Raw genomic sequence first — 25802 nt, 5'->3', positions numbered from 1 at the left:
GCTTACTGTGATGGTTGGCTTTACCCATTCTTGCCTGCCTCTCCTGAAATTTCCTCCCCACCCCTTATGTGCTACTTGCTCTTTTTGGTCTCTTCATGACTATCTTTGTTTTAGTCTTAGTCAGTTCTTGTGGCATATAAGGTCTTTTTGTCCTAGCTGAAGCTAAACAGTCTTTAAATGTTGAAACATAATTTCGTATTTCATCTGACTGCATCCTCTAGCATCTGACTGCATCCTCTAAACTAATTCTAGTTATCAGAATTAGTTTAAGTGGGAATACTGTGTAGTTGAAGAATAAATATAGTCCTACTGCATCAGTTCAAAAGTTCATGCCAGTACACAGGTAACTTGCGTGAAATCTGGCTTCTGATAGACAAGTACAAAGACTTTTTGTCTGATAACTTAATATTGCTTTTCTATCAGCATGGCTATGCAAATAAGTACAAATAACTTATAAAAAGTATTTGCTTGGTCAGTGTCAGATGTACAAAAGACTGATAAGACATTACTCTTAGAGATGCAGTCCACTGAGCATGTTGCTATTGCAGTGAAAGTAAAATAATTTGCCTAAATATTCTCTTTATGCTTGCTCTGAATTGGTTGATTGTTATTTTGCCTTCTATGCTATCTCCTACCCCAAAAAATAATAATGAAAGTATGTATGTGTTGTGCAGTTTTTATATACATGCACACACACACAACTGAAATACAGTTCTTCAGAGAATCTTGTGGGAAGGTTTTTCAAACAACTTGTTGAAGGGAACCTATCCTAGCACCATTGATCAAACTCTTCTTCTGTTACAAAACCTGTTTTCTACTACTGGAATCTTTCTGTTGTAACTTTGAAATGGGAAGATCTGATGTATTTAGAAATAGTTCACTGTGCCTATGAGCAGCATTTATTTAAAACCAGCATTGTGGGAAAAATCTCTGCTCTCTTGCTTCCTCTCTGTCCCTTGCTTTGTAGTTGTCAAGTTGCAGCATATATTTGCCAAGCTTGTTTTACAGAGCAGTAGAGGTCTTAAGCCTGAAGCCATCCTGTTTTTCCTCTGCAAGAATTTACAGCTTTCTATGTTTGTTTAGAAGTAGACAGAATTGACAACTGGATATTGTAATTAACACCAGTGAAGTTAGCAATGCTGGGGAGCTTGTGTAACAGAATCAGCAATTGCAGCTGGTGGGTGCAACTTGATTCTTGTCTAGCTCAACACCCTTTAGCTGGTGTTGAGAAAGTAAATATGTAGAAGATGGTTTTGTTACCTAAAACTAAACAAAAACCCCATTCCAAACACCCAGACATGGAGCTCAGGATACTCAGAATGTTGCACAATGGAAAGATAAATTACTGGGGTGTTTCCCCCCCTCACTTCACATAGGATCCTGCTTCTTGGAGCATTGTGCATAAACTTTTAGCCATGTGAATAAGAGGTGTGATCTTGAAACGTGGCTTGTGATCCTTCGTATGGCTCATAACTGTGCTGACAATTTAGCTCTAACTTATGATCTGCTGATTGCAAGGGGCAAATCAAACCTGTATGCTCACTTTAAGTTGCTTTCTATATGTAAGTCAGTGTTGACCTACACTGGTCCTAAGTATTTGCTTCCTCAGACTGCTGTTTTTTCAGATGCTGGGGGTAGCACAGGGAGAGAAAAATTTTCTAACAAAGAAAAAGCAAACATAACCATTAATCAAGAGATGGCCTTCAATCTTTGGGTCATGCTACAGGGCCTATATTTCCTTAGGTATAGGGGAAATGGGGTGAATAATGATGTCAGTGATCAGTGATAAGGGTTGAATTGCCCTTTCAGTACAGTATTGCTCATGTAAAAAGAAATTCTGATTGCAAACTTAAAAAGAAATAAAACTTCTCATAAAACTCTACATCACCCAGATACTCAATTTGTTTTCATTCCTCTCTTACTTGAGGAAAGCACAGTAACACATTCCTCCTAACCCACTTCAGGGGACGAGTCTTTCTAGTAAAGTGCTTCCAGTAGCTTTCTATTCACTTCCCACTAAAAGAGAAGAGCAGTGTGCCTTGCATCCCTTCTGGATAGTCTTTCTGCCTAGGACCACTGACGGCAGATCCTCGCAGCTACCTGATTCTCAGGGTGGCCTAATTAAAGCTTTACTGTATGTACCTATGGTATGGGATACTGTGTTCAGCTGGTTTGCGTAAGTACAAATGGGGACTTCCTCATAATGCGTTAATTAGTTGATAGGCAAGATGTGACTCCTTACCCTGAAGCAGTTGTTCTGTGCATGATTTTGCATAGAAGAGAAATCTAGTTGGGTTCGGTTTGGCTTTTTTTTTTTTTTTTTTTAAGGCTTTTTCTTTGAATGAAAACTGGGCGTGCACATGGCTGCTAGTCTTGCTTTCTGAACTCTTACGGATTAGGTAGCTACTGGAGATGGAAACACAAAATGCATAGGGCTGGCTGTAGTTCTCCTCCCCTTCCAGCTGAGAGATTACTCTCCCTATAAACCACTCCGCTTCTGGCACAGTGACTCTTGTAATCTATGCAGTGGCTCAAATGTGAGGAAAAGGTCAGAGGATGCTTCGAAGCAGATGATTTTGCACTTTGATATGTAGGGCTTACTTTTTTTTATGGGAAAGGTCAGACTATGGCAGATGGAGTTATTTAAGTAAAGTACCGTAGCTGCTGTGTAATATGCTGAGCTCACAGGGGATTTAGGACAGTTGAGTTACATTTCCTTCTTGTTCCTAGCCAATGTGTTCTACATCCATTGATCTTGCAGTTATCTGCATTTAAACATCTTGAGCAGATCTGAAAAAGTAACATTTGTCCTAAATATAATAAAACCAAACTGTGCTAAATATAATAAAACCAAATACAGTCCTACTGCGTCAGTTCAAAAGTCCAGTCTGGTCCAGTGTTCTTTTTTCCAAGAACGGCTGGAGTAAATTCTAGGAATAGGGTAGGCACAAAATGCTACTTCCCAAGCAATGTGCAACCTGACTGTTTCTGAGAAAGTGTATTTTGTAATTGTGGTGGACCTAAAGCAGGGTCAGTGCTAGTTTGATACATAATTGCATTAGGCTGATCTCAAAATCCAGGAGAAAACAAAGGCCGCCAGAGCACGTGCTTTGCAGAGACAAAGGACTAAGCTACTGTTTGTAGGTAGTAACTGTCTGAATTTTAGTTACTTGTAAACTATTCGTTTGCCTGTTGCTTATCTTAAAAGGCAGTTGCTAATGTTTCAAAGGAGACATTTTGTTATTCATTTTGGGAGAGAATCTGGAAGCAACTGGTCAAACTAATGTAGCTTGTCAACTAAACCAGAAAGAGATGATGGTAAGGATTGGAAAGTTAATCTATCTTACATTTTTCCCCTACAGCCTTTTTTTTGATGAGTATGGGGAAGAAGCTGCTCACTATCTGGATTTCTAGGACTTTGCTTGCCAGTGTTGAGACAAGTATTGCTTTTAGCTTCCTATTCTTAGAGTGAATATATCTGGGATCTGCCAAGGATGTTTACAGGATATGCATGCAAGCCTCTTGATGAGGCATTTCTATGCACTGAAACCCTCAAAATACATCAGTAAGTTCTCAGCCATGTAGAAGCAACAACCTGTAGTCTCCTGGTTTTCTACTCCCTCTCTTGCCTTCAAGTAGCAGAAATAGTTTTGGCTGCTTCTGCGGGTAAAAGGGTCCCAAGTAGAAGTGTTGAATCTGGATAAATTGCATTCAAAACCAAACCGTCACTCCTGCCTGGCTTGCTTTACAAGTAGTCGCTGTGCTCATGACGATCCAATGGCACTCCTGTGAATGGGTAATATTTCTTTCTTTTGTGTATACAGAAGCTTTTCTGAAAATTATTTGATACGTAGCAGTTTCACACCTTTCTCAGAAAATAAAGGACACATTTTCAGAACTAGGTTTAAAACCCCATGGTAATAGAAACAAGAGTTGGTGGAAAGGAAAAATAGACTATTTGGTTTCTGGGAGTGAATATGAAACCAGTTAGTATAAATATTGGGAAAAGCCTTTTCAGGCTAATTCTGTGTGTTTGGTGTTCTCTCCTCGGTGAGCAATACTGGGTAAGATTAGTGTGTATTATTTTACAAACAGTATTCCCTTCTGGGTTGTTTTTGTTTGGATTTGTAAAATTTATTTTTATTTCTTGATTTGTGTTCAAATAAACTATAAGGTGCTATTGTAGAGACTGTGCTCTGGACTGGCAATCTTTCATGTTTTTATGTATAAAATATGCTCAGCTTGATTATGGGAACTTGGAATGGTACAGTGCAAGTCATGTATACATAGGAAAAAAAGGGTCATCATTCTCACAAGATACAAGTCCTGTGAAAGTGCCTGAAGCAGTGATGGATGTCCCAGTTGATCAAAGGTTTGTAAGCCTTTAGGAAGATAAGCGAGCACATGAACCATGAACTGTTTTGACTCACTTCCCTTCTCAAGTGCTTTGGTTACAAAAAAACACTCTCTAGGAGGGTCTGGGCAGTCATTTGGTTATTTCTTCAGTTTTGCTTATAAGGTACTGACTCTAAATTGGATTGGCTGGTATAGTCTTTGGAAGTAGATAGGTGCTTATTAAAGAGGGGGGAAATAGTTTGGTTTGTTGTTTGGTTTTAGTGGTGTTTTTTCCTTTAGAGAGGTAGATAGCCTTGTGCCTGTGGTAAGGGATACATGGGAAGGCACCAGAAGTATTAAGCAGTGGCCCCAGCACAGTTACTATGTCAGTGGTAGTATTGACTGAGATGGAACTGTCTGTATTAACACTCAGGAAGTTGACAAGTGGAAATACAGAGCACAGGATAGTCCTAATGTTTTGAAATAAAACTAAGAATGCTGCATAGGTACTTACCAATTGGTCTCTCTTGCTGTTTTCCTCAAACAAGAATTTGCTTATGATTCATGCTTATCAATGGTTTTTCACTCCTTCTAATAGCTTATGAACAGTATGGTTACAGTAGCTCTTGCTAAGTATGATCTCTTTCACAGCCTCTCCATTAAGCAGATTCTTGGGGAAACAAAACAAGTAGTAAAACCTTTGCTTCCCTTCCCACATAAGAAGTGCTATCAGTTGAGGGGTGCAGGCATGGTAGGCCTGCAGTCTAATGTTACCATGAGCTTTTTTGGGTTTGTTCTGCTTAACTATGCAGCATGCTGAGTGTTGCCAGATATGCCTGGTTAACGTGATTGTTCTGTATCTCTTCACAATACCTTGAAAACTTTCTTGATGCCCTAGCTTTTCGTGGGATACCAACTTTGTTCATTAGTAATGCTAATACAGGCCAAGTCTCTCTGTCTCTGTGGACCATGAGAACATGGTATACTGAAAGTGAGGATAAACCCTCACAAAAGGACCTGATGTACTACAGTTGTTCATACAGATGTCTGTCTGATCCCAGCTTCAGGTATGTAGGTTATTCTGAGTATAAACCAGACATTTAGAGTATCTGTTTTCTGAGCAGACACAGCTGCCTTTTTTGGCGGACAACTTACAGAGTTTATATCCCCAAAGGATACATGTATATTAGCATAATCTGGAGGCTGCTTTACTCAACAGTCTGGCTAGATTAAACTCGTGCATTTGCTCATGTTTGTGAGGCTGCTTCTGCAATGCTACTACATCAGTCATTCTGATTAAAGATTTCTGGTTATATAAATAATGCGTTGGTAATTCAAATTCTGTTAGAATCTGAATCAAGCCATATGTGCTGTTGGGCAGTCCCCTTGCAGAAGACAAGTTCCAAAATAGCTTTAGATTTTCCAGCTTGAATTGGTGATGGCAAATCAGAGTACCACAGGATGCTGCGGGTGCTTGCTTAGCAAAAGGGAATTGCTCCTGAAGTCCTTCATTAGCTGTGGTAGTTTTTTGCTGAAGGACAGCATTGTCCCACTGTTATGGAGAAACAAACACTTTGTCTTCATATTGAAGCTTGGAAGTACAATACTGCCTGAGCTCTGCAGGGAATACAAGTACAGATGATATAAAAAATTAAAAGCCAAAGAAAGGTTTGTGTTAGCACTGAAACAGGCTTACCATAAATGTGATTTAAAAGTTAGAAGTGATAATGCCAGAGTTGATTTTTTTTTTTTTTTTTTTAATTTTATTTTATTCTCTCTTCCTGCAAGATAAAGAACTTTGTGTAGCAACACGCATAATTTGACTTAGACTCAGAACATAGGTGTCAGCAGGGAAGATACCCTGGCATAGTTCCACAATAAAAAGAAACTGTAAAGATGCCTTAGTATCTTGCATGGTAACAATTAACCTAGATTTACACTAGTATTACAGGCAGCCAGCAAGGAGGGGCTATCCCAAGACATAGCAGAATATGTTGCCAAATGCAGTCAGCATAATGTTTCTGACATCAGTATGCATTGTTGCAGTGGATTAAAGAGTGCATGAGAGGTTGTGGGAATTGTGGTATATCTACAGAAGAATTTATCAAGGAGTGGCTCTCATGCCACCCTGTCTCTCCACAATGTTTTGTATAAGTAATGTAGATGTTGGTTATTTGCATTGTTTCTTTCTTCTGTCAAACCATAATTATGTACTGGTTGCTCTTGCAGTAGAAGCTGTTATAAAAATCAGCTGGTTTATTTCACTACTGTTACTTGGTGTTCTCATCATAGAATCTAGGTTGAAGATCTCCTGCTTGTAAAGGAATTGAGCTGGATTGACACAAGCTATGCCTAGGGCATAGCCACTACCTTCTTATGTTCTCACTGAACAAAAACTCATCTGTCTGGTCTCCCTTCTTATTTTGCAGTACTTTGATTGTATGCTTTGGGGCTCAGAAATATATATTTTAGGTTTATGTGGAGCACAATAGAATGAAGCCCTGATAGGATGAGTTCACAGCACTGCTGAAATATCAGTAGCCAATACCAACTTGAAGAATGATGATAAAGCTTTTAAGTTGTTTGCACTTTCTATTTAACTTCTCTGCCTTTTTTTCTTACTACTAAGGGGGCCTTCCCTACAGCTTAGGGCCACATCTTTCTGGGTCATACGCAGACCACCCTGATAATGTGCTATTTGGCCTGTAGAGTTTGTTGCCAAACACAGGATAAGTGAGAATAAAAATTAGTAAGTTTTAAAATAGGATATGAAATACAAAAAAGTAAATTGTTGTGGCTTGTATCAAATCTCATTATATATATAAAAAATATAGTCTATAATATAATATATAATAAAAAGTGTATTTTTTTGAGGTCATTCCTTTGATTTGGTATAATGTCATGTTGTGGGTTTTTTTTAATAACCTGGCTTTGTGTTTTATAGGTAACACAGATGGGATCCAAGTAGATTGATATCTGAGGCTTGCATTTAGACATCTATCTAAACCCTCAATTTTCTAGCCAGTGTCAGAGGAAGTTTTGTATGAGCATGTTCAGTGCTGCACTGTTCAAATAGGTATTCAGTCAGATCTGGAGTTGGAGTAAACTGATTTTCACACTTTCCCACAGCCTTCTCCTGGACAAACTGTCAAGATACAGGTTGGATACATGGCCTGTGAGATAGGTAGGAAACTAGCTAACAGCCACGCTCAGAGGGTGGTGATCAATGGTTTTTATCCAGGCTGCAGCCTGTCACAAGTGGGATCCTCCAGGGATCGATACTGGACCCTACACTGTTCAACATCTTCATAAATCATCTAGACAATGGAGTTTTTTTACAGTGGGAGAAATCATTCATTGGAACCACTTCCCAGGGATGTGGTAACATCCCCATCACTAGAAGTTTTCAAGATGCAATTGGACAGAGTGCTCGGTAATCCATCTAGGCTTCCTTTCCCATCAAAAGTTGGATCAGATCTTTTGAGGTCCCTTCCAACCTGAGCTCTTCTATAATTCTGTGATTGTTTCTATGATTAAGCTGTTCTGGGACGTTGCACTCTAATGAGAGGCAATCTTTCTTCCTTTTCCCTCTGTCCTGTGCCTTTCTAGGGAGGGACTGCCTCAACATGGATCAGCATTGCTGCAGTTCCTACCCATGAAGTCAACGTGCAGCATATGGCTGGCCCAGGAGAACTGTGGTCACCCTTTTGCTTTTTCTGTGCCAAAGGGGACCTCCCTGCAAGTTTTTGAATGAGTAGCCTAGCCTGAGTAGTACTGGCAGTGGGTCTGATGCATTGCCCAGCCATTTTACCTCATTTGCTAGCCATAACTTTCTTTGAAATGATAACAATTCTTTTTTTATAACTGTAGCTGTAAAGATCAAAGTGAAGAAAAGCAGAAATAAATTTCAGAACAAAACAAAGGGAGTGTGATCCAGACTGCAACACCTACAAATTGATTTGGTTTCTTTCCCACTACATCTGAAGATCAATTTCAATTCCCCATCTTAATTCCCAGTTTTCATATATCAGTTTAGAATACTGGTACTATGCCATGAACTGTGCCAGTGCTAGAAAACTTTACAAAAAAGACTGCTTATTCTGCTAGGAATTGTGTGGTCTGGCTCTGTTGCAGTACAAATCTTGTTACTTGTCCTGAGACACACGGTTAGAAACACACATTTGTCTTGATTACTTGAACTATAGTTCGCTAATTAGTTGAAGCCAGTTCTGGTTTGGCAATGAGAAGTGGCTTTTTGGTATACATTCAGTTGATTCAAAGCATGGGAGGTAGCTTAGCTGTTCACTCCAGGTACAAAAACGAAGTTATCTAGGCTTTACTGATTAAAGGAAATTATCTAAAGGCTGAATCTTCTTATATGCAATAAATCACTGCTGTATGGAAAGAAATCTTACATCATCTCTCATAGGTACACTACCCAGTACTGCAGGCTGAGCAAACCCAGGAATTTATTTTAATTGTTAATGGTAGGTTTTAATACTTCTCACAAGCTGGAAATGCCAGGAAATAATTGGTGTCTCAGTTCATGGGAGTGTTTATCATTTAGATGGCCCTCACACAAACTATAAACAGTTTAAACGCTCATGCTGAAAATACTGATTTAAATCAGTACTTAATGCTAGTCTATACTTAGCTCTTCCTTCTGTTTCCCATGAGTGCAATTTCAAGTGATAGCAGCAGGAATGAGCACTGCTGGTAGCAAAGCATTGAAAATCTTTTTAAATTTGAAATCAGAATACAATATTACTTGCAGAAAGTCTTAAATGACAGAACTACAGCATTTTAGCTGCACTTAAAATGTTGTTGCTTTAGTGTATATATAGTACAAAATTGGTGCTAGTGCTGCTGTGGGGAAGTGGCTGAAGAATATGGCACTGTACTTCATCGGTTCATGAGATGGTCCAGGAAGTCCTTATGGAAGGGATGTGTCATTGATAGTTGGATTTGAAATATGATCTGCTAATTTTTGTCCCATTTGTGGTGAGATAAGATGTTTCATGTTCTAGGGACTGCAATATTGTTTGGCTGCTGCGATTAGATAATAATTAGGTGTGGAAAGGTAATATAAATGTAGTAGATATTGGTTAGCTTAATGCAGCATCAGGACATTAAACCATCTCATGTTCTAGGTCAGTGCTTTGTGCTTGTGTACGAAATCCCTTTTGATGGGTGCTTATTTCATTTGTTCTGAAAGGCCTTTTTACATGTAACTCACTGAATCCATTGGCTTTGAGATTTTGAAGCCCTGTCTGTGTGCTTGGTCCTGCTGGTAACAGGCAGCCTCAAGGCTGAATGAATTTATAACCTTATGGAAGGCATACGTCTCCTCTGTAGGAAACTGTATTTTACAATTTAGCTGTTTCCACTTCCATCTAAGAGAGAGCTGGGACACCGTCAGGTCTTCACTAAAAGTCCTTTGCTACCTTAATTTTGTAATTTCACTGCTGTCTTTTAGACATTGGATGTGCTCTTTGGCACTACAGCTTGGTCTAATGCATCCCTAGCTAGGGAAGCTGGACGCTGTAGGTATGCAGAAGTCACCTTAATTTTGGGCTGTTGGTGGAAAGGCTGCAATCGCAATTGTAAGCAGGTATGTTCCTCTCGGGGCAGCAGTCCTTATGGCAAGTGACAAGTTGGGAAATAAGGAGGGATGTCTGAGATTTCCTTCCAGCAGAGGGATGGAGAGCTGGGCACAGTGGCTTAGAGGAGGGCATAAAGGTACAAAAAAAGATTCTAAAACCAGGGGATCCTGAGACCATTCCTTGTTGAATCTGCCTGCTCTCTGTGCTGTCTTGCTGCTTCTTGCTCCTAAGCCTGAGACTGATTCTCAACCTGTTAAGTAAAAATTTAGTTTGGCAACCACTGTCTTGCACTTGTTTCAGTGCATTTTGTAGTGTACCTCCTGTCCTCAATGTTAGTCTCCCATTCCTGAAAGTACTCCAGTTGCCAGAGTATTTTTGCTTTCTTTTCTAGCTATGTGACTGGCTGCCTGCAGCTATACCATGAGGGTCACGGCTTCCAGCTCCAGCAAATTGTTATGCTCTAGAGTTTTACTGCAGATTTGATGATCCACAAAGGTTTAGGAGATAGTGCTTTTTATAGTACTGCATGTAATGTAGCACCTACATTCATCTTTCCTGTAAATAACGATGATGGCTGGCCTCCTCCGAGATGGCTCCTGGGTCTCAGCAAGGCCTGTGTGAGAGCTGGGGACAGGAAATGTGCATGCAAGGCCTGGGTGTTAGCAATCTGTGGGGCTGTGACTGCTATTACCAAGGAACTGGTCCGGTTTCATTACTGCCATCTACTGAAACGAGAGCTTTTCACCTTGTTGAGCAGACTAGTGGGAAGCATAGTTTTGCAGATGAGATCTGAAATGCCACAATATCACCAAAAATAATGATCAAAATTGCCTCCACCCACATTAAATAAGGACTTCCAAAATGTATGTATGTTTTGTTACTTAAGGTTCAGCTTCCTGTGCAGCTTTAATGATCCTAACTAATACTCTTCTGTAGCTATTCTTTCTTTCCCTACTGATATTCGTTTTAATGTATCCAATACAGCTCTGACCAGTATCTCCTGTTTTCCAAGCAATAACTCACAAATGTGTTTAGCTTTAGCTTTTTTTGTGTTGTCTTTAATACAGAAAAGATGTTCTTTGTGATAATAAAAACTTGTGTATAACTTGGAAAACCCTTATGATTTAGTATTTCTGGGGGGAAGACTGTCTGATTTTTAAATACTTCTTAGGTGCTTGGTGGCTTTGCTTGACAAGATCTTGCTTGCTAAACTTTGATTTGAAAACAGTTTACTACAAAAGAACCCCAACCTATTTTCTAGCACTGGTTAAATGCTTTTGAAAGGGTTCGCTACACGCTTTTGGTCAGAAGGCAAAACGTATTTATTCCTATAATTAATACAGCAAGTACTCATAGAATAAAAACCCACAAAGTCTGCTTTGATGTGCTATATATAGGACTGACTGGGTAGTACTGAAATATGAGAATTTGTACAGTGGTCTTAATGACCAGCTCTTCTTACTATATTTTTTCTCTAAGGTTTGTATGATTTTTACACTTGTTTAAAAAAAACTCTTTTCCCCTTCCCCTCTTAAAGGTAGAGACCTGTGGGTCCTTGTTCTGGGAAGGTTTCCAACCCAACATAAGATTGGCATTCCAGAGTTCAAGTATGTTGCTAATATGCATGGGGATGAGGTACGTTTCAATTTTGCAATGTCGTTTATACCAAATACACTTACTACAGGTTAACAGTGAATTTCTCGCAGGTGTGTGCTACTTATTAAGGGGTATCATACCTCAAAGAGGACCTAGTGTGTGTATTTCTTGTGGAATTTCAAGAATAAAGTTCCCATATTTTGGTGGAAGGGCTTTAGGAGACCTTACATCATGGTGAAGAATCCTACAATCCTACACCTAAGACCTCTCAACTAGAGAGCAGTGTCTTCTCCATCTGAATAAACCCAGAGGCTTTAATTTTCCTGGTAATAAGTCAGGTGCAATAGTTTGCTTGTTCATTATTATTGCCTAGGCATAAAATATGACTGATAGAACTCTTCAAATGCATCCCATGATTGAATAGTAATTGTCGTGAAGCACCAAATGATTTATTTTAGGAAGAAAATTTCTCTTGGAAACCTTAAACTAGGAATACCTAGATTCACCTGAAAACACAGTAAGTACAAACCAAAAAGCAATTTCAGGATTAACTTGCTCTGGAAAGAATACCCGCTTCATAACAATAAAGGAGAAAATGGTGATTATGAGCCTTCCTGGTGTAGTACATGAATCTGGAACAGAAATACTTTAATCTTCACTCTTCTCTATAATCTTGTCTTGCTCTCTATTTTGCTTATTCTTCAGCTTTACCTGCTTATATTAGTCATGTTCAGGATAAGTTTAAACTACACAATATATTTCTATGCAGTCTTTCATATGAAATAATTCAAAAGAAATGGCAGAATTTTTTTATATGCTGGACTGAATTCCCAAAACTAACAAAAAATAGATGTAGTAGGAAGTGTATCCTATGTAAAGCGCAACACATAATAAGCTACTGCTATTAACAGCACTGTGTGTGAGCATTTGCACGCCTACAGGCACTTGCAACATTATGTGCTAAGAATTTTCCCCAAGTTAAACTAGTTTCACCTTGTTTAACAGTGGGCTATGCTCAAAGGGCTGCTGGGAGCCTGACTGCTTTGGAATTTAACTGTGTGGGAGGAAGCTGATTCATGGTTTCAAATGGGTATATGTGTTACTGGATGCCCAAAATATATAGTTTGCAACTCCTAAAACCTGGTGTGTTGTCAGCAGGGTAGACCAGGGTGCCTGGGAACTGAGGCTCCACATGACAGCCCCTGCAGATTGCTGAAGTGAATTGCAGACCTATAGCCACAGATGACCCAGCTTTGGTAGGAAAGAGATGGAGGGCAGGATGTGATCTCATCCTGGCTCTCAAATCCAACAGTGCTGGACTGCAGAAGGCCATTCCTCCTGCTGAAACTTCCACAATGAAGCACTCCTGCCATTATTGCTACCCAGCTTGGTATGCGCAAGGAACCTTGACCATGGAAATGCGCACTGTTTGCATATCCACAGGGTCAGGGATCACTGGAGATCAGGCAGCCTGGATCGCTGCCTAGGATCTAAATTTTTATATTGACTTTGTGATGAAATAAGGCAAAACTTGTTTTTAAGTATCTAGCACTGTGTCTGAGTTCGAGCAGGGTTGATCCTTGAGCTGCTGAGATACCATATAGCAGTAAGTGCCATGCTGCATTCCAGCTTGTTCATTAGACCAAGCATGCACCTAGGGAAGATTCTGGAATTAGAGCTATTCCACCTTTTCAGGCTCTCATGATGATCTTTACCTTATGCTTTTTGTGTATGTATATAATGCACAATCAGTACTTGTTTTTCCTATCTGACCATAAATGTATTTCAGATGGCAGGAAATGAATTCCTCATATAGAGAAACATTGGAGAACTTGAATATTTTTTCCCATAATCTATGATTCTGCTGGTCTAGTCTCTAGGGAAAGGTTCAACTATTCCTAATATATTAAGCAGATAAGTTTTGCACTAGCTGTATGACAAGCTTCAACTTGTGTTCCACAACAAAACAGTCTTTCATAACTTTAAAATTGTGGGATTATGGCTCTATTGATCTAGTTGGGTCTTTTGTGCTTCAGTGGTGCTTTCCATAAATGGTGCAGAGTGAGGAAAGTTCTGTTCTCAAATGGTGTTTGATGATGCTGCCCTTCTAGCTTGCCATGATCACACAGATGACCCTTTACTACTTTGATTCAGCTGGCTGCCTGCTCTTTAAACCTAACAGTTGGGCAGAGGAGCCTGAATTGCATGTGTGCAGGCTGTTCACACAGGCTGCTGGAAGAAAACCTAGGTTATCTGGAGAGCTGCCCAACAGGGAAGTTCCAATAAAATAATGTGAGTACATAATACTAGGAAGAGTATTTTTTTTCCTGGAACTGGAAAGACCTTATTTTTTTAAGCAGGTTAACTTTTTTTTAATACTGTAAGGAATGACCAGCCAAGGCTTCCATGGTTTTATTTTGTGATCATCATTGCTAAATAGAGTGAACTTTTGCTCCACATCCCTGGAGATACAACAAAAGACTTCTTTGTGTGCCTGTATGAAGTTGGACACTGTGTTTAGCAGTACTTTTGTTTAATCCAAGCCAGATTAAAACTGATTAGTTGTCAGTTGCACCTATGTGAGACTTGAACCAAAATAGCACTAATAGGCTTATGCATTTTGTGCAGTCTGTGAAATACTGATGATGTCTGCACTGAGGAAGATGAAGGAGAGGTTGCCTGTAGTTCTGGGCAGCTCTCATTCTGAATTAGGCCGCAGCCTCTCCTGTCCCAGGCTTGTACTCTTGAAAATTTTGTCTTCCTCAGAGTGTACACTCATATTTCTCTGAGGAAAACTCGTCCCACTTAACATCAGCCACAACCAAGCCCCCAAACACTCCTAAGTCATACATAGAGCAGAATTACCATGTTTTGACCAGCTGTGCCAGTGACTTGACCCCAATCTTTACATCTGAACCATAAGATCTAATCAGAAGGCTGTTCCTAACCCATAGATATCGCAGCCGAGAAGCCCTTTAAGGAAAAGCATGTCTGAACAAAGCGTAAACTACTACAGTGTGCTTCTGCTTGTTCCCTTTAATGTATTAAGTATATGGCTTCCTTAAATTTCTGCAGCTCTAGTGTGACTGGACCATCACAAGACAACCTCTGAGAATGGTAATGCTGATACCAGCCCTTTCCTTCTAAATTGCCCACTTCTGATCATTTTCTTAGTGTAATAGTGTTTTGCCTCTTTCATGATGTGGAGCTGAGCCTGAGCCAGCCTATGTGAAAGCATATGTTTATCTTGCTGGCTTATCTTGCCATTTAAGTTAAAGCAACTAGACCCTATTTTCCATGTCATCATAGACATAGTCATATCCGTTAAAAGGTTTCCTGAGGTATGACTTACCAGGGCTTGGCTGACTGAAGACTGGGGTAGGTTTATTTGTGATCAATATAATTGGGGCTTTAAAAAAATCAAATGACAAACTAAGAAGTCTTGTGTAGTATTCTTCACTCATTTCTGAAAAATGGATGGAGGCTGCGTTCATGCTGTGAAAATGCCACTATAAAAAAAAGGACGCTCTTTTTATCACTGGGTTGGGCAAAAAGTGTTGTGTCCACATACTGCACAATCTGCTATATGGGATTTCCAGCACATATTCCTCTGTCCTTTGTACTGTGTAATAAAGTATGGAAGTGGTGTGGCAGGGGAAACAAATATGTGCTTTAGAAAAGAGACTAAAAAGAGGGAACGGTTTCTCGTCTAGTGAACTATCTTCTACCTGACTTCAGGATCAGCCGACGTTATGTAAAAAAGGTCAGAAGCACCAGGGATTTCAAAATTCAAAGTAACAAAATCTACTTGCTAACAAAAGATTTATGCTGCTGAGATCTCTTTCAACAACTGCCTCACCCCAGTTGCCTTTTTCCTTATCTTTACTCCCACTCTTCTGAGTGGGAAAAGAAAAAGGGTTCCACTTCTCAGCCAGGTGAAGCCTGAGCTGAGAAGCCTGTAGAATTTGTGCAGGTGGTAACATCTTATGCCGGTTACTAGTTCAAAAACAAGAGATATGTTGCCATTTGCCTCAGTAATAAACCAACAAACTGCAATTCCTTGTCATCCATGTGGTAGTTCTCATATTTTCATAGTGATTGCTGCTATAGAAATAAATAGATATGTGCTAAACGGTATTTGCACAAACAGTGGCTTTAACACTGATGTTCTTTTAGTAAAGAAGGACAAACATAGTGGGGTGTGTCACAGCCATGCATAATAAATAGTGCTGTACAAGTGTTAAAAAATCACATCTTGTAAATGTGGCATTTCAGTGGTAAACCAGAATGGACTACTGGTTTCTTTGCTATTAACTCCGCTTCCCTTAGGTGGGGTTGTGCCCGGCATGCTGTGCTAAGTCTGTAGAGCAGTCAGGGCCAGAGCAAGGAAACTGGCAAGACCATGTTGCCCTGAAACAGGTCCTACCTGATGGTTTGGATCTTTATTTCAACATACTTCAACTTAAAAACCAGGCCATGGTTAAGGAAAGCATTTTAATCATAAAAATGGGCAGAGTCTATCCACCCATAGTCCCCTGGTATTAGGCTTCTATCATGTGGTAACAAACGCTTTACGAACATGGGTGCCGCAGTGAAATGTTACAGTGCAGGTGCAATTGGAGCTAACCTTAATCTTTTAACTGGCTGCTGTTAGGGCTTCTTGAGTAAGCCCTCAGTAGTGAGCAGGGTGCTGACCCAGCCGTGCCAGAAGCAATAGTCAGACGGTTTAAGGGGTAAGAAACAGCAGTCACACCCTTTTCTACAGCGTTGATCCATGCCCTGACACATGCATGCTGCTTTGTTTGGGGCTTCCCTGAGGATCATTGAAAGCCTTTCCTGCTGACTCCCTTTGGGGCACACAAGGCAACTGTCAGCTGAAAGTGCACGGAGAAACTTGATGTTCAACTCTATCCCTAGAGGCGGGAGAAAGTGTTTTCCTTGGCTTTTGTGCCACCCCTCATCTGAGCTATAGCAGAACAGTACACCTGGGCATCACCTTTGGGATACTGCAATTAAAACCAAATGTTCGTCATGTCTTCTCAGAGCCCATAAAGGCTGTCCCCTGCTCTTTACATCTTTGTATTAGACTAGAGCAAGGTTAAGGTGTCTGTCCTTGACTTTGTTGTCAGCAACCTACCTCCAGTGTGTCTATATCCTTTATTTGATGCTCTGAAATAAAGAAAAAATCTCCTAACTTATCTCCACAGGTGTAGCTGACCTCTCTAGCAACAGGGTAAAGCTTGGCTGAAATCTTGATCAAAACTTCAGCTATGCTTTCCCAGGAACAAAAGCTTTCCCTTTCCCTCCCCTCAAACACCTCCAGATGTGCGCTCTCAAGAAATGCAGGGTACTCTGGCCCAAAACAAAACCTCCCCTCTGTCACTCCGCCAAAACACAGTGGTAATAAATACACTCTTTCTGCACCAGGGATGATTAAAGTAACAACTCTCTGTGATAGAGATTAGCTGAATTGTTTGATGTACTTGGGTACAACACTAGCTATACAAGGCATCCTATAAAGTAGGGTTAGTTTTTAAAATGCTATATATGTATGTAAGTCTGGGTTTAACTTTCAGGTACAAAGAATGTCACCTATGAAAAACTGGACAATGTTTATAAAGAATGGAACATGACCTTTTCCACCACCTTCTTTTGTTGCTTTTCCCTATCTTTTTTCCCCTTTCCTATTTCTCTATCCTTTCATTTCTGGATTTCTTTTTGTCAGGCACTGAAGTGAAGTATAGTAGGAGCAGAGGCACTTTCCCAGTTTCTCCAGAGAGCAGTCCAGTCTTGTCTGTAGTTTAGCAATTTCTGTGGTAGGGCCATTCTTGCTGCTTCTAAGTCTGCTAGCTTTATCTTTCATGCCCAGGGCCATGATTTGGTTGATTTCTCTCCTCTCCTTTCTCCCCCCCTGCTCTTCTCTGTTTACTTCCCAAGATGTCTATCACCCAGAGCTGGAACTGAGCTGCATGTACAAGACAGGTTCTGTAGCATCCCTCCCTACATGTCATGGAGTAAATTTATCAAACCTGCAGAGCAGTCTGCTTTAGCATACTCGGGTGCTGTTTTGAAAGCTACTGGCAATGGAGGAAATTAGGTACCTTCCCTGCCTTTTCAAAGCCCATTTGCTGTAATGTCTAGAACAAGAACCCCTTAGTTACTGGCACAGTAACTTGGGTCACGCAGCTTCCCCTAGCAGATTACTGGATGGCAGCTTGCAAGAGGCAGCAGGAGCTGACAAGCAAGGTTAGAAAACTTAGGAACAAATCTGCTGGGGGGCAGGTGGGAAGAAATCCTCCCTTTTTCCTGTACAAATAGCATCGTACAGTTGCTGAAGTACCAACTTGGAGACCATGGCTGCCTTTGACTATGACACAACAGCGTGATCTGCAACTTTGTTTCTCCTTCAGTAGAGGGTAATTGCCATCTAACTGGCAAGACACGGTTTGCTCCCAGCCTGAACAGCACTTACACCCAGCCCTCCTTGTCCCAACCCAGCTCCTGCAGGATGGTGTCTCTGTTCCTGTTTGCCTTAATGCCTAGAGCAGGATTTGCCACTTAAAATGCGCTGATCTGAAAATTCAACAAGACATTAGTGCAGCAAACAGCTGTGGAGAAATATTCCTTTTCCCTTGCCTGATTTCACCTACTTTTTACCCTTAACCTGTTCCAGTCTAAAAGCAAGGAAATGTTTACCCTTGGCATCAGTAATAGCTGCTCCATGAGCCTCACTTTATAGAAACAAATTGTTGCAATATTTCCACTTTACTGGTGCAAGACTCATTCTCAAAGATAGTGAGATGCTGTGGCTTTGAATTAGAGCCTGCAGTGATTTAGCGGGCTTTGTTCTTGAAGATAAAGTAGAGAGAAATTATCTCCAGAGCACATCTAGTTGCAAGTCTTGATTTGTTCCCATCCCAGTCAGGGCTTAGGAACCCTACAGCCCCCTAGAGGTATGGGTCACAGTGCTATAGAAAGTGCTCCTGGGAAGTATGGTCCAGTAAACGCTGTACTAGTGGTTTCTGGGGTGTAAAATAGGATTGTTCTTAACTCACTGGAGCTGGAACTTGCCACTGTTTTGCTTGAAATGTGATAGAGTAGACTAAAGGGAGATGTCCTGCCAGTTTTCACAAACTATACAAGCTTATATGAACAAAAATACGTATTTAGCTATTTCACTGCCACTGTCTTTCCTTGATCTAAGTCTTCATCCAAATGTCTTTCCATCTCTTTTTCTAAGGATTTACATATACTTGTTTGGTTTCCCCAACGCCTGTGTTCATGGCACTAAAATAAAGCAAGGTAACAGAGACTGTAACAGAAGTGATTATGAGGCCTCTCTTGATATTAAAGTTGACTTCCCATAAAAGGGGATCAACAAGGAAAAATCCTGCTCTGTAGCACCCTGGAAATCATGGAAGGTGTCTCCTTCCTTTCTTCTGAACCATCACTGCCAAGTGGTGCTGGGTCCCTTGGGCATCAGCACAGAGCTGTGACTCTGGTGCGTTTCTGAGCCCACATAGCCTTTAACAAGCAGCCTATCCAGGTTTACTTTTGGATAAGGCTGTGCCTTATCCATGCAGGATTTAAGCAGTGCAGCTGACATAGTCAGTTTCCCATTACAGAAAGCGCTCTGGTTGATCTGGGTTTAAAACCCTTGTAAAAACCCTCCAGTGACTCCTTTTATCTGTTAAATTACTTTAAATATACAAAAGTATACAAAACAGTGTCGACCAGAATGGTCTTGTATGTCTCTGTAATCCAGTAAGAAAAAGCTGTAAGTAGGACAAAAAGCAAAAAGTAGTAAAAGGAAAAGTAGTGGGGATTTTTTACTACTTTTTCTTCCTTAGCAGACTTAAAATGGAATCTATGTTTCTTTATACAGACTGTTGGGAGAGAAATCCTGCTCCATTTGATAGACTTCCTGGTGACCAGCTATAGGCGGGACCCAGTTATTACCCGGTTACTCAATAATACTCGGATTCATATCATGCCAACAATGAATCCTGATGGGTTTGAAGCTACAAAAGTGCCTGACTGTTATTACACGCGAGGAAGGTAAGGGTGGTTTAGGAGGGTGGGGGCAGGTAAAGGAAATGGGTGGGAGTCATAACCAGAGATAGCCAGAGACTGAACCATGGTTGGTGGAGTGGATAGCCCAGGGGATGTGTTAGGGCTAATTTTGGCCTGGGCTGTTCTGAAGATACACTGTTACAGCATAGAGTTTTTGGATGACTGAGTCAGGCTGGCGTTTATATGTGGTGCAGCAAAAGAAAATTGGTCAGAATAGTGTAATGACCTAACTTTTTAGGCAGGAGACCCAGATAGTGAATAGAAGCACAATTACCTATTTAGACCTTTAGGGTGCCACAAAAAAAAAGGAAGGAAAACTCTGCCTACAGGGTTCTGTGTCAACTGGAGAACTCTGGAACCCCTCTTAATGAGGAAAAGATATGTCTCAGCTTGTTGAATGGACTTCTAGAAATATGTTTAAAGATCACGTTGAATGCAAGTGTAGTAAGAGGGAAGAGTTACGCAAGGAGAGGTAGCTCTTAATAGGTGCTGTGCTAATAATAGCGCTCCGAAAAAAACATGCAGAACAAAACATAACCTAGCATTGCATCCTGTGCTGTTTCTGCATTCTTTAATGTAACTATTGCAGAGACCAAAGAGGGGAGGAAAAGTTTAACAGGCTCGTAGAGGGAAGAGAAGGAGAGAGTGAGAGAATGGGAAGCAATACCAAAGAGAGAAGGTTGGAATGTGCACTAAAAACAAACTCATGAGCCGGAAGTTCCCTTAGGCCATGGCAACGCCAGAAGCAAGTGAAAATGTAGCTTAGGTAATTTAGTTCTCCAGCTGACCGGTGCAGGCCCTCTTTTTTATTAGGAAATAAATTTATTCCTCAGCAGATAGACAGGACTTCTATGGAGGGTGATATCTTTTTTATCCCCTCACTGTCAAATACACAGAGTTTAACTAACTTGAGTTTAAAAATTAACAAGGCTGACACTAAATATTCTCTCTACTCTTGTACTGACCTGTTTGAGTAAAAAAGGAAGAAAGTATTTGCAAGGCTGGCCCTTCAGGTACAGGGAGCAGAGTATATACATCCTGTGTTCGAGTCAGATGTTTTGCTCTCTGTCCAGAGTGACAGCAGTACAAGGGACACGGCCATCCAGTAGTTAGCTTGGTCTTCTGTACAGGTGTACAGAAGACCTTCTGTACAGAAGGACATATAGAAGGACAGATATACATACAGAAGGACAATATCCCCCTTACCTGGCCTAGGTTTTTCTAATTCATGTACGTGTAGATGTGTGTATGCTATACACATGCTAAATATTATTCACTGTTTCCACCTGAAATACAACAGAATTGTTTTATTGTGTCCTATGAAAATTCCAGTGCTGCCAGAAAACAAACTAAAGTCCATCTTCTTAATGCTTGAGGAGATGTACAGTGGTCATCTTCCCTGTTTCCCGAAGACACTAGCACACCACAGATCTGAAGCACTGGGAGGCTGGTGGCATGGAAGTGTCTATAGGCAAAGCAGTAATGGGAATGTTTTCTCTGTTTCTAAGGTACAATAAGAACGGAGAAGATCTGAACAGAAATTTTCCTGATGCCTTTGAACGAAACAACGCCAGCATTCAGCCAGAGACTCGAGCAGTCATGAACTGGATAAAAAATGAGACGTTTGTTCTTTCGGCAAACTTGCACGGGGGTGCCCTGGTTGCCAGTTACACCTTCGACAATGGTAACTCAGGTAAGCTAGTAACAAACTCTCCACAGCTGATGTGGGTTAGGAACATTAGCTGTACAAGAGCAAAATTCATAAGGATTTTGGCAAGGTTTTATCAGCTTTTGAGCTGGGGTGGGCAGACCTTGATAAACCCCATCAAAATGCACTGCCTGATATGGCTGCCTGGGAGATGGTTCTCCTGTACGTAAGCCAGCACTGTATGTTTTACCAGTAACAAGAGTGACATGATGGCTATCTTCATCCTGCAGTTACCGGCTCTTTGGAAGGCTATAGCAGGTCTCCAGATGATGATGTCTTTATCCATTTGGCAAAAACCTATTCTTTCAACCACGCCAGCATGTACAAAGGGACTGGTTGTGACAACAGACAAACCTTTCCAGATGGCATCACCAATGGGTATTCCTGGTACCAGCTGGAAGGTAAGGGTGTCTGTGTTCTTTTGTTCTTCAGCTGCTTCAGATACGATGTTCTCACTTTCTCCTGCCATCATCCCCCCGTGATGAAAGGGCTCTGATTGTGCCCAGAGCAGAGGGCTGATGAGGGGAGTAAGACAACACATTCACACAGGCTTTCTGAGCAGGACCCAGCTGCTGGCAGAGTCTCCCAGTCAGCAGTTACACAAGTGCATGAGGCAGTCTCTGCTGTCTGGCTGCTTCTGTGCTCTTTCTAAGCATAGCTGCATAGATTACCTTGTGGCACCAAGGTCTCGTCCTTTCAGAAAGAAAACCAATCTTCTGTTAATGTATCATCCTTATTTTTAATGTCTGATCACTGAAATAAATGTTTTCATTACTGTTTATGTGTAGCCAAATAGAATATCCTGTGTATTGTGGCAGCACACGTTGCTTTCACAGTCTGAATTCCAAGCCTTGCAAGGCTCTTACGATGGGTTTGGCAGCGGCAAAGTCTGTGCCAGGCTGTGAATTTATCTCATCTCCCCCTATCTGTGAGCCCTTGAATGAATTTAAGTTAAAAACCCACCCTTCCTCAGCCAGAATAGTAATCATTCCCAGTCGGCGCTGTGCTTTAGAAAACAAAGCTCGACATGCAACTAGAACAATGAAGTTGGTTTTCCCCAGGAGGCAGTAAATACAAGTGTGGCATTGAGGAATAGTTTATGTGATTGACTTTTCTTACAGGTGTGATGTACGTAACATCATCTTAACTCTCCTACTGCAGCCTGAACTTGGTGCTTCTTTTCAGCTGAACACTGTTTTATTTCACTTTTAAGGTGGAATGCAAGATTACAACTATGTCTGGGGACAGTGCTTTGAAATCACATTGGAGCTGTCATGCTGTAAATATCCTCCAGCAGACCAGCTGGAAAAGTTCTGGAGAGACAACAAAGCTGCTCTGATTGAATATATAAAACAAGTGCATCTAGGTGAGTGTGCACAGGGGGAAGGGAGCTAAAGCTGAGGCCGGGCTGGTGGGCAAACTCTGGAGCAACCGCTTCTGAATAGCAAGTGCTACATGGCCAGGGATGGGTAAGGGAGGAGAACTTACAGGTGTATCAGGTGTGGGGCACTAATACAGTGCTGCAGAGGGCTTAAAATGCGCTGGGGCAGGAGCAAGGACAGGCCCTGGGGCTGTCCTTCCATCCACCCCTCCAGGGAGCCCGCTTTCCTGAGCAGCCTAAGACAGCCATTTCTTTCAGAGGTCTCTAAACGTGTGCGTGTGCGCAATGTTTCATGAGTCTTTGCTGCTTGGATTTTGTATTTTTGCAAGGCTTTTATAGGTGTGATCTTGGCTTCAGAGTTGGATGAGAGCTGCTGCTTAGTGCAACAGTGGTACTTTGCAATGAGTTGAAGGGTTTGCACAAGTCTGCTGCTTATCTTGCGTTTTGTCGCCCGGAATGTCTGACTGATGGTTTATCATTGCTTAATGCCAGCGCTGCCTTGAAGGAGGTGTGTGAGAATATAGGGAAACTACTTCACAGGCAGACATTGTTGGTATTCTGCCATTGGGAAGTACCGGATAAGAGGCTGATATTTTTTTAACTGGGGGGAGAGAAGGGGGAAGGTAGCAAAAAATCCCCCCAAACCAGTATTGAAGATTGAAGCCCTTCAGTAAAAGACACATGCAAGAAGTATATATGATGCTTTCAGCAGCTGAGATTTAGAAGCATAGATTACATTGCTGCTTTCTAACTTCGTGTGAGTGTAAACTATGAACAACGCCGCAGGATTTTCTATTCTCATTCCCTTCAATAAGATAGGAGTGACTGGTGATATTATTGGATGTGCTCGAGATCAGTGAGGTAGCCTTTGAGTGCATCCAGCAATAGAATAGTCCGATGTTCCTGGAGAAAGAGGCTCACCACAGTTAGAGGTTGTGATCTTTCTCTCCTTTTTTCATAGGCATCAAGGGTCAAGTTACTGATAAGAACGGGAATCCTATTCCCAACGCCATTGTGGAAGCTCAAGGAAGGCCTCACGTCTGCCCCTACAGAACAAATGAACAAGGGGAGTACTTTCTTCTCCTTCTGCCTGGCACGTATGTGATCAATGTAAGTGTGCAGCCTTCCTGAAATGATAGTTTCTAATGGTGATGTATTCCTGAGCACAGCAAAACTGCATCTGTGCAGATGAATGAGCTGAACTTGCTCAAGACATATGTACAGAAGCTGTAAAGACTCTTTAGCAGATTTGAAAGAAAATAGTATCTTAAAATATGAGTCAGCAGAAGGGGATTTTTTGATACAGTAAGATCTTGAGTCCCCGGAATGTCTAGAGATAAGCACCCATCTGACCTGGATGGTGGAGCCAGCTCGCGGGATGAGTGTCCGGACCACAGTGACGCCAGCTTGAGGTGTCTGAAACAAACCCCAGAGCTCTTGAAGGCTGAGGAGAGGGAGGTTGGGCCCCACACAGCCCTGGGCTGGCACCACCCTCAGCGGCAGTTACTTCCCAGGGTTGAAATGGCTCCTCTGCGTAAGCTTTCAGATGCTGGTGTTCAGAAAACATCAAAGCAAAATGGACTCTGCCTGCCAAGGGCTTATGCTTAAGCGACATTGCTCGATTCCCTCTCTTGCACAGCATGCAGTGCCCCCCATTATAAATACACGCTCTGTTTCTACTCAGTTTTGGGGAGTTTGGTCTTATTGCTGTAATGTAAATACTCCTTCCTCATTCCGTGTTCTCCAACTTACATTTAGAACACTTTTCTCTATGCATTGAAAGCGTGAACAAACACATCACACAATGGTTTGTTTCCCCGCTGAACTCAACATTTCACACCAATAAGAAAGCTTTCCTGTTTGCTCCTAGGCTACTGTGCCGGGGTTTAAATCCATGCTGAAGACGGTGGAAATACATGACAACACTGGTAACTTCACTGCTCTGAAACACGACTTCACTTTCCCAGAAGCCTCTATCAGGTCACGTGCTGCTTCTTGTCCCAGAACTCCCCTCTACCAGGAGCTCCACTGGGCTTCAGCTGCGGTAAAACCAGCTCTCCATGTCGCCTTGGTTTTAATGACCGTTCTGCTTGTCATCTTCCAATAGTTGGGAATGACATGAGGTGGCAAGGCAACATCTCCCCGCAGAGTTCTGGCTGACATTCAGACATGGAGTTGCATATGCAAAAGAATGTATGTTTTTATGAACCAAACTCTGATTTACAGGCATGGTTTTTTGTAAAATACTGGCTCGACAATCAAATGTTTTACTTTAATTATAACAGACTCTCATATTTTTCTACGTATTTTACCTAAAGACACCCTGTACAGCCTATGGATGTAACTGCAGAATTTCGATGCACAAAGTACAAATATATTCTGAAGAATTTGCCCAAGTTCAAAAGAAGTCAAGGATTGTACTGCAAATGTTTCACACAAGGTCAGGTTCCTCTCTGAGCCAGCAGCTGGTGTCACACAACTGAACACCATGAGCCCAACCCTCATTTCTCATAATAAAGCCACTGCTATCAATGAAAAATGGCATTTTTACATATGCTCTTTCTTAGCTAGACGGAAATAAGGTAAAGCCCAGTAACACAGGCACAGTCTAAGACAGGAACATGGGAATGAAGTGTAAGTATATGCTGAAGGGCCGTGCTGCTGGAAGCCTGATGGTAAGCTGTGCTACCATGCAACGGAGAACAACTTGGGTCTTTGAAAGTGGTGTTCCCCCACGGCAGGGCTATTGCAAACGATGTGGGAACAGCCAGTGACAACTTTACACCATTGCTGTTCTCCGGTTTTTACTGCATTTGGTATGGAACAGAACCACGTACCATTCAGAATTTTTTTAATCTGAGTAGTTTCAGCAATGGCTTTAGGTGGTTTCAGTGTTCCACAGCCCAGTCTGTACCACCAGCTCTGTCAGCCATGCTGGGAGCTGCAGTGCACTGAGCAGGGCACAAACCCAACCCCTGTGCAGAGCCCGGCTTCAGCGAGAGCTGATGCCCTGCCTGGGTTGGGCTGCAGGCACAATTACCAGGTTCCTTTCGCCTGGGCAGCTGCAAGTCATCTGCAGGGCCCTTTGAAGCTGCCCAATGAACAC

The 25802-nt window shown here is 41.6% G+C and overlaps 1 protein-coding gene across 1 annotated transcript in view; it reads left to right on the top strand.

Moving 5' to 3' along the window:
• Positions 1 to 25235, top strand: part of CPM (carboxypeptidase M) — a 32926-nt gene extending 7691 nt beyond the window's left edge. The window contains exons 3-9 of the mRNA XM_030479657.1: positions 11476 to 11573; positions 19420 to 19592; positions 21116 to 21300; positions 21546 to 21716; positions 22529 to 22681; positions 23658 to 23806; positions 24567 to 25235. Of these exons, the coding sequence (XP_030335517.1) occupies positions 11476 to 11573; positions 19420 to 19592; positions 21116 to 21300; positions 21546 to 21716; positions 22529 to 22681; positions 23658 to 23806; positions 24567 to 24803 (1166 nt within the window). The 3' untranslated portion in view covers positions 24804 to 25235. The remainder of the gene's footprint in view (positions 1 to 11475; positions 11574 to 19419; positions 19593 to 21115; positions 21301 to 21545; positions 21717 to 22528; positions 22682 to 23657; positions 23807 to 24566) is intronic.
• Positions 25236 to 25802: the final 567 nt, after the last annotated feature.

This window comes from Strigops habroptila, chromosome 3 (assembly GCF_004027225.2).
Source record: "Strigops habroptila isolate Jane chromosome 3, bStrHab1.2.pri, whole genome shotgun sequence".
Classification (NCBI taxonomy): domain Eukaryota; kingdom Metazoa; phylum Chordata; class Aves; order Psittaciformes; family Psittacidae; genus Strigops; species Strigops habroptila.
This window is presented reverse-complemented; position numbering and strand designations above follow the sequence as displayed.